General features: G+C 40.3%; 1 protein-coding gene across 1 annotated transcript in view; it reads right to left on the bottom strand.

Moving 5' to 3' along the window:
• Window positions 1-1,252: 1,252 nt before the first annotated feature.
• FAM161B (family with sequence similarity 161, member B) overlaps window positions 1,253-9,327 on the bottom strand; it is a 29,122-nt gene continuing 21,047 nt past the window's right edge. The window contains exon 9 of the mRNA XM_006884688.1: window positions 1,253-1,391. Coding sequence (XP_006884750.1) covers window positions 1,253-1,391 — 139 coding nt within the window. The remainder of the gene's footprint in view (window positions 1,392-9,327) is intronic.

Below are 9,327 nucleotides of genomic sequence, written 5' to 3'. Positions count from 1 at the left end.
GCCACCATGTCAGTCTGTCCCACGGAGGGTCTTCTCTTTCGCTAGAACACTGACCAGTGGGATTCCAGACAGATAAAGGTGAGCTCAGGAGTCTTAGTTATTATATGAGTATCTCCATCTCTAACTAGCAGGTCAAGATAGCACTAATTAAAGTGTCATTCTGTCACCATCGGAAAAAGACTGTGTTCGAATCTAGAAAAAGATTCCAGAAAGATTGTTTATAAAAAACACAACAAAGGCATTTCTGTTAGAATTACCAATCTTATTTTGATGTGTGTCTGAATCTACTAAAGAAGATACCGACTATTGCTGGTTGAAAAAAGAATTCCAAATATCACCTACCAGTAGAAAATCATGATAATCAGAGGAATTTATTACAATTTTTTATTACCTTTATTAGAATGAACTTCCTCTCAAGATACACACACACGTGCGCACAAAAAGTAGCACAGTTTAATCAGATTCATGGGAAATAACTGGTTTTAAATAAATTGTACTTCATTCATGAGATGCATAATCCTGTGCTATGTAGATTGAATTTACAACAGTTACTTGTATTCATAACATGTTAGTTTTTGTGTCCTGCAGTATTACTTTCATGCTTGAGTAGTCACCCTTAACCAGGGACAGTTTTTCTCCCAAAGGACCTTTGGCAATGTCTGAAAACATTCTTAGTTGTCAAAATTTCAGGGACTGTGGGAGGGTGATGGTGTACTACTGGTATTAAGTTGTCAGAGGTCAGGGATGACACTAAATATCCTAAAATGCACAGAACAACCCTACACAACAATTTTCCAGTTCAAAATGTCAGTAGTACTGAATTTGAGAAATTCTGTATAAAAGATTGTAAACCTGTTGCACACCCCCATCCCCGACTCCCCACTAAATCAGATCTGCAAATATGTTTTACTTCATCCAGAGACCATTTCAAAGTGATTTCTTAACTAGTTGCTAAGATGTCAATTTCTCTCTTCTGTTGAAAACTTGGCAATACTGGGTCTGTATTTCATCAGAGTTTATAATCTGTAGCTCAGCCCACTTGATTCAGTAGCCCCTGTTAAGTGTGAGCCACAAGCAAGAATTCAACTCTAGGCTGTTTCTTCCACCCTTTTACCAAGGATAGCCCTGGCTCAAAGCCCAAGTGTTATTTGATTCAACAACCAAAAGTAGTTGTTATGTCCCATCAAGTTGGAACCAGAAAAATTAGCTTGCCTTATAATATTCATAAGAGATTCTTTCAAGTATATACTGATTAAGCAAGTGATTTGAAATTATCCTGTGATTCAAAAGATAATTCCTCTACATCCTTCTTGAGACATGTAGGCAGTTCTGGAGATTCTTCTAAATCCTGTTTTGAATCTTGGATGCTGAGTTTTGTCATTTCATGAATGCTGCAGAAGAAATAGAAACATAAAAATTTATCACAAGGAAATGTGAAGCCTCCAATACATTTTCATTATTTTATATGGTGTATAAAAGTTAAGTTTTCAGAGGGGGAATGGGAATAGAGGTTAGAAAGGGCCATTGTTGAGTACTATGGAGTTGGAACTGACCCATAGCTGACCCTCTGGCAGGTTTTCCGAGGCAGTTAATCACATCCTCTCAGCATCTGGTGGATCCAAACCTTATGCCTTTGGGATTGTAGCACAGCTTCTTACCACTAGGCCACCAGAGCTCCCTAGAAGGAGCCATAAGGATTTAAGAAACAAACTGAAATAGCATATTTGGCATACTATTGCTTTTCTCTCTGACTTAAATAGTGTCAAAATGAAGAGGTAGTGCTTTACTAATAAAATTTATTACTTTTAAGCCATTTTAGAAAAGGTTTTATTTTGCAGGGAGTCAAAGTATGTATGGCTTCGTAAATGAATTAGAACTACTTTTGATTCATAGCATTGAAAATGGAAAATGAAAGGGCTCTAAACCACTTGGCTGTCAGTTGTAGAGTAGTGACTTACAAGCTATGCCACCAGTATTTCAAATACCCATTCTGAACAGGTTTCAGTGGAGGAGTGGGAAGCAGGCCTGGCCGTCCAATTTTGAAATAATGGGTCCTCGAGCTCTGGTGGCCTAATGGGTAAGGAGTTGTGATGAAATATTAGGCCCTTAAAACCTAATGAATAACTGTGGAACATTGTCTTCTATAATGCCAGAAGATGAGGCCTTCAGATTGGAAGGCATTCAAAATACTAAGAAAGCTGCCTCCACAATTCACCTTAATGATCTAGATGGAATAAGGCTTTCAATCAAAAAGAACTTCCATTTGTTGATGTGGCACTATTAAATGAAGAGAAACCGCTGCAAACACAGTTAATAAGTGGAGTGTAGAAATGTGCAGAGTGAACCTAGGAAAACTGGAAGGTGTGAAAAATAGAATGCATAAAGATCAATATCCTAGGGGAGCTCTGGTGGCCTAGTGGCAAGAGGCTGCACTGCAATCCCAGTGGCACATGGTTCAAACCTACCAGATGCTCTACTGGAGAAAGAGGGGCAATCTCCTGTACCGTCGGATCCAATTTGACAGTATGCACACAAAAGAATAATTAAATAATTTTTTTAAAATAACGATCAATATCCTAGCCATTAGAGAGCTGAAATGGACTGCAGTTTGCCATTTTTCACTAGAAAATCATAAGATCTACTATAATGAGGATAACAAAAAGTGATTCTTACTATCATTAAAAAAAAACAAACCATATTTCAAACTCTAGCCTGAAGAACCACCAAGAAGTCCTTTCAGATCCAAGCCCCTGAACTAAAAAACTCCTTGATACCTGGGAATGCCAAGATAATAGAGATCTCCAAAGAACAGTGGAAGAAGACAGACATTTTCTCCAGAATCAACAGAGGGCATACCCCTAGAGATGCACTCTGAATTTGGACTTAAAAACTTCCTAAACTATGAAACTAAATTTCTGTTTGTTAAAGGAAGGGGGCACAGGAAACCAAGACAGTCCTGAAACATAGCACTGTCAGGATAATATCCATAGGCATATGTTATGTGCCATCGGGTCACCTGTGACTCATGGCTACCTTACATACAATAGCTCTGAAGCCTGCCCCATCCTGAGCCAGTCTCACTCCAATACACCTATCCCCATAGCCCTAGTTACTGTATCAATCCATCTCATCCACAGTCTTCCTCTCCTGTGCTGTCTCTCCACCCTTCCAAGGATTGGTCCATCCTGGCCAGATTATGCAAGAGAGCTTAAAAATCCTAGACTCCAAGGAGAAACCTGGTTTCATCTCCAAGACAGCTCTGTTTTCAAGGCAGAAAGTCTTATTCAAGACTTTTCTCCAGCATCAAAACTCAAAGGCATCAATTCTGCCATCCTTAGTCATTGTCCAGCTCTCTGATGCATAGCAAGTAACTGTAAAAACCATGGCCTGGATCAGGCACACCTTAGTCTCTAGACTGACATTTTTGCTTCTCAGTACTCTGCATAGGTCCCTGACAGCAGATTTGCCTAATGCAATTTGTCTTCTGATTTCATGACAAGACATTTAGTCCCAGATCTGTGTCACAAACCCAGATCTCCTCACATAGCTGTTCACCTTTTGCACCCCTAATTCATGTCAGGAACCCCAGTGCATTGCATGCTTCAAGAAGCTGAGACCACCATCTTCCCTCCCCCTTAGGTACCACCCATTCTCCTAGGATCCCATCAGCTTTATTAACAACCAGGCCAGACAGGACCTTCAGACCCAGAATGTCCCAGATCTGCATCAGAAACCCAGAGCCCCCACACAGCCGGAGTCTGGTTTCACCTTTTGGTTTCACACTGGCATTCCAGATCTAAAGGAGTCACAGCCCTCACCTTGGAAATTATCATACCGTGACAGCCGTGTGGTGCAAAAGGATGAGCAGAGATGCTATGCTACAAGACAACAGTACTGGAGCAGACGCTCAGGAGCAAGGAGGACCTTTCCCCCAGTACTGCCTGGGACCAAAAAATCCTTCCCTGGTGCTGATATATGGGATTTGGACTTAAATCCTTCTAAACATGAGATAGAAGTCAGCGTGAGAGACTAGCAGCATTTCAAGGTGCAGGATATCACAGAAGTGACTTGTGGCCTATGCCATCATAACAAAGGGTTGCTGGGTGGAGTGCAAAGGATGCTGATATAGCAGGGAAAGGGAAGGAAGAACATACACCTGCAGGGGAGGGCACTGTGTGTGGTTATTTCTATACGGGTAAGTGTCTTTCATTTGCTCCTTTCATTAAAAAGCTTCTCTCTCAGATACTGTTGTTCCAAAGCTAAGCATCCAAATTAAGACAGACTAGGAAGAAGGATTGGTCATCCATTTCTGAAATATAACATGCCTTCAAAAACCCTATGTACAATAGGCACTGGGGGAAGACCTTGTCCAAATTCTAAAAGCCAAGATCATCAACTATGTTGGGAATGACAGCAACTTCGGCAGTCTGAAATTGACTGGACATGCACTCAAGAGGCATTAAGAACTGGTAGCTGGGATAGAAAAGTTGGAAACAAACGATTGCCAGTTTAAAAATATATGGCTTTGGTGATAGAAACAGGGCCAGAAATTGCATGCCAGAATACTGTATCAATAACTTCATGCAAAAAAAAAAACAAAAAACAACAAAACCCAAAACCCCAAAAAACAAACCTTAATGCAAGTACTTTTTTAAAAACAAACAAAAAAAAACCAAACCCCAAACAGTTGGTATAAACAAGGGTCTTGTCTGATGCAATGAACAAGTGTGAAATCAATCACATCTATACAAAGAGACAATGGAGTCTCGCTCGATATTAGGACAAAGAACTGTCAGAAATCCAAACTTAATAAAAATCCAGTAGAATAAGAGACATCAAGTCACTCTTGTCTGAAAACAGAATAACAGAAAGATGTTGGCCCATGTTTTAGTGACTGCAAAGACATTTGTGTGGGTCATAATAAATTATCAATAACATTGCAAATAATAAGAATTCGAAAATGGTTAATTGTGTTTATGCTGAACCTATACAAAGACACCAAGAAGCAGTTGTTTGTAAATGGACAAGGGAAAATGGCATAGTTTAAAATGAGGAAAGGTGTGCCTAAGGGTTGTATCTTTTCACCTTACCCATTAAGTCTGTATCTGAGCAAATCATCCAAGAAAACTAGACTATATGAAGAAAAATGTGGTTATTAGGAAGGAGTGGAGTTGGAGACAATAAGATTGGCACAGGATAGAGCAGGGTATAGGGCTGTTGTGCAAAGGGTCATTATGAGTCACAAGCGACCCAATGGCACATAACAGCAGCATTAACATGCAGATAATACAATCTTGCTTGCAGAAAGTGAAGACAAAGCATTTATTGAAGATCAAAAGAACTCATAACTGTACTAATAACATCATGACAGATGGAGAGAATATTGAAGTTGGCAAAGATTTCACTTTACTTGGGTTCTCAATCAACAGTCAGGAAATTAAAGGGTGTATTGTGTTGGGCAAATCTACTGTAAAAGACCTCTTTATCAGTTTAAAAGCTAAGATGTACCTGGCCCAAGCCATAGTACTTTCATATCACTACTTAACTTTGACAATGAAGAAAGAAGACTAAAGAAGAACTGATGTCTTTGACTCATTTTGTTGGCAAATAGTACTAAATATATGATAAAGTGCCAGAGGACAAAACATTTCTCTTGGAAAAAGTGCAGCTAGTTTGCTAGCTGGAATGTAAATTTAGGAAACTAGGACATTGTAAAAAATGGTATGTATAAAAATTGACATCCTAGGCATTGTTGTTATGTGCCACTGGGTCATCTGTTGCTCATAGCAACCCTATGAAAAATAGCACTGAAACCTGCCCTATCCTCAAACAGTATCCTTATCTCCAACACTCCTACCCTTGTTACCACAGCACTATGTCAGTCCATCTCATCTGGGGTCTTCCTCCCTGTGCTGTCTCTCCACCCTTCTTTTAAAAGAAGATGGGGGGTGGGGGAAGAAGATGGAAAGGGTACAAAGTCACTGTACCAAAAAACTGGCTGACTGAAAAATGTCATGAAACCACATATGATCAAGAGGCTATGGTGATAAAGGAGGAAATTCAAGCTATTCTTAAGGAACTGGCAAAATATAAGGCCTCAGGAATTGATGGAATACCAGTTGACATATTTCAACAAAGAAATGCTGCCCTTGCCTATGCTACCAGGTTGTGCCAAGAAATCTGGAGGACAACTACCTGGCCAATTGACTGGAAGAGATCTGTATTTATTCCCATTCCAAAAAAAAGGTGACCTCACAGAGTATGGGATTACTGCACAACTTTACTAATCTTGGGCATTAGTGAGTTAAAATGGACTGGTATTGGCCATTTTCAATCAGGTAGTCATAATCTATGCTAGAAATGACAAACTGAAGATGAATGGTATCACATTCATCATGAAAAAAGAACATTTCCCATTTCAAGATCCTGAAGTACAATGCAATGAGTGATAAGATGCTATGCATGTATAAATACAAAACCTGTTAATACAACTATTATTCAAACATACACACCAATCACTATAGCCAAATATGAAGAAAAGGAGGATTTCTGCCAACTCTGGTAGTCTTGTCCATAAAGAGTTGCACTGCTGACCCAGAGGTGGTATATCTCTAGTGATTCAAATCCACTCATGGCACTGAAGGTCTGGATAATCTCCTCCCTCTGGTTATTCAAACTCTCTGAAAACACTGGAGGGTCAGTTATGAGTTGATGTCGACTCAATAGCAATGAGTTTTTGTAGCTAGAAATTGATCAAATGTCAAGATGCATCAATAATAATTGGTGACTAGAACATAAAAGTTGGAGGCAAAGAAGGGCTGGTAGTTGGAAACTATAATCTGAGTGAAAGAGATTATCAAGGTCATAGGATAGAATTTTGTACAATCAATAATTTATTCCCTGCTGATACTTCTTGAAACCTGTTCAGCTCCTTCAAGTTCCTGCTTTCTTCCCTTTTGCTTTGGCTTCTTCAGTGCTCTAGTACAATATTCAGAGTCTCCTCTGACCTCCATCTCGGTCTTTTCCTCCTCTTCCGTGACCTTATGCGTTCTTCATGGATGATAATTTTTTATATCCTCCCACAATTCATCTGGTCTTTGTTCATTAGTGTTCAAGGCCTCAAATCTGTTCCTGAGATGGCTTTTAAATTCAAGTGGGATAGACTCAGAGTCAAATTTTGGTTCCTGTGGATTTGATTTAATGTTGTTTAGCTTTATTTTGAACTTGCATATGAGTAGTTGCTGGTCTGTTCCACAATCAGCACCTAGCCTAATTTTCACAGCTGATATTAAGCTTCTCCAGCATTTCTTTCCACAGATGTAATCGGCCTAATTCCTGTGCATACTGTCAGGTGAAATCCATGTGTGTAGTTGCTGTTTATGTTTGTTATTAGAGGTATTTGCAATGAATAAATCATTGATTGTACAAAATTCTATCAGTCTTTAGCCTCATTTCTGTCACTAGGTCCATGTTTTCTGACTACTGATCTTCTTCCCTGCTCCCATTCTAAAAAAAAAAAAAAGATGTGACCTAACAGAGTGTATAAATTCTCTAACAATATCATGAATATCATGTGCAAGCAAAATCCTGCTGAAGATTATAAAAAAAATGACTGGAACAATACATTAGAAATACAAGCTGGATTTAGAAGAGGCTGTAGCACTAGAGAATTAGTGCTAATGTCTGGTGGAGCTTCGCTGAAAGCAGAGTGTACCAGAGAAGTGTCTATCTGTGTTTCATTGACTATGAAAAGGCATTTGATTGTGTGAATCACAAATTGTGGCTAACCTTGAGAAGAGTGGAAATCCAGAACACTTGATTTGGCTCATACAAAAACTATACTTGGGCCAGGAAGCAGTTCTCAGAACAGAGCAAGAACCACTGCATGGTTCAAAATTGGGAAAGGAGGGCATCCTGTCTCCATACCTTTTTCCATCTATATGACAGATCATACAGCTGGACTTCATGAGGAGGAATGTGGTATAAGTATTGGAGGAAGATTCACCAACAACCTTCGATATGCATATGATACAACCTAGCTTGACAAAACTGAGTAGGACGTAAAGCATTTGCTGCAAAAGGTCAAGGACTATATCTTCAATATGGATTGAAGCTCAACATCAAGAAGACAAAGATTCTCAACAGTGTGCTAGTTGGCAGCACCATGACAGAGAAGAGAATGAGGTTGTTAACAATTGCAGCTTTCTTGGCTTTGCACTCAACAGTCTGGGCACCAACAGTAAGGAAATGAAAAGTTGAATTGCACTGGGGAAGTCTGCTGTCAGGGACCTCTCCAAAGTTCGAAAGAGCAATAATGTCAGTCTAGAGACTAAGGTGTGCTTAATTCAGGCCATAGTCTTTGCAATTACTTGTTATGCATCAGAAAGCTGGACAATGACTAAGGAAGATAGAAGAATTGACGCCCTTGAGTTGTGGATCTGGAGAAGAGTATGAACTGCCAAGAGATCAAACAGGTCTGTCCTGGAGAAAGTAAAACCAAGTTTCTCCTTGGAGACAAGGATTTTTTTTTTTGAGACAAGGATTTTAAGCTTCATCTGACATACTTTGGGCATGGTGCCAGGAGGGACTAGTGTGTGGAGAAAGACATCATTCTTGGAAGGGTAGAGGGACAGCACAGGAGAGGAAGATCCTGAATGAGGTGGATTGACACAGTAACTAGGGTAAAGGGAGTAGGTGTGTTGGAGGCAGTGAGACTTGTTCAGGGTAGGGCAAGGTTCAAAGCTATTGTACATAAGGTCACTGTGAGTTACAAGTAACCCAATGGCACAATCAACAATAACAATACTTCTTTAAAAATGTAAAGAGTGACCTAACGATATAGCAAAATCAGGAATCAGATTGACTACATCTGTGGAAAAGCTCAATATCAGCTTTCAAAAGAAGGCCTAACCTCGGCTCGGGGCGAGCCGTCATGGCCCTCTGCCCAGGGTGGGCTGTCCTTGGCCCTCGGCTCGGGGCGAGCGGTCATGGCCCTCAGAGTGAGCTCCTCAGTCCCCAGATTGTGCCATCTGACCCCTGGGTAGGAAAAAAAATGCCTAGGGTATCCAGAGAATTTTATCTGGCTACTTTCTGCCACCCTCTCCCCCAGTAAACCTGAAAGCAACACCCCCCCAAACCCCTCTATTTGTAACTCACAAGTTTGTTCTCTCTAGGTTTGCTCCCTTTCCTACAGGTAACCTTTCCACTGAGTTTTACTTCAGACCTGACCCCAAACCCAGTGCCAGCGACAAAAAGGAAATACAACTGCCAGCTAAAGAAGCAAAGGAGGATGGAGCCTCTGGGTTCAACCAGCCATCCCCACTGGAC

The sequence above is a fragment of the Elephantulus edwardii genome, unplaced genomic scaffold (genome assembly GCF_000299155.1).
Source record: "Elephantulus edwardii isolate Elephantulus edwardi_28Jun2011 unplaced genomic scaffold, EleEdw1.0 scaffold00037, whole genome shotgun sequence".
NCBI classification, from domain to species: Eukaryota; Metazoa; Chordata; class Mammalia; order Macroscelidea; family Macroscelididae; genus Elephantulus; species Elephantulus edwardii.
Note: the sequence above shows the minus strand (reverse complement) of the source record. Positions and strands in the feature narration are given on the sequence as shown.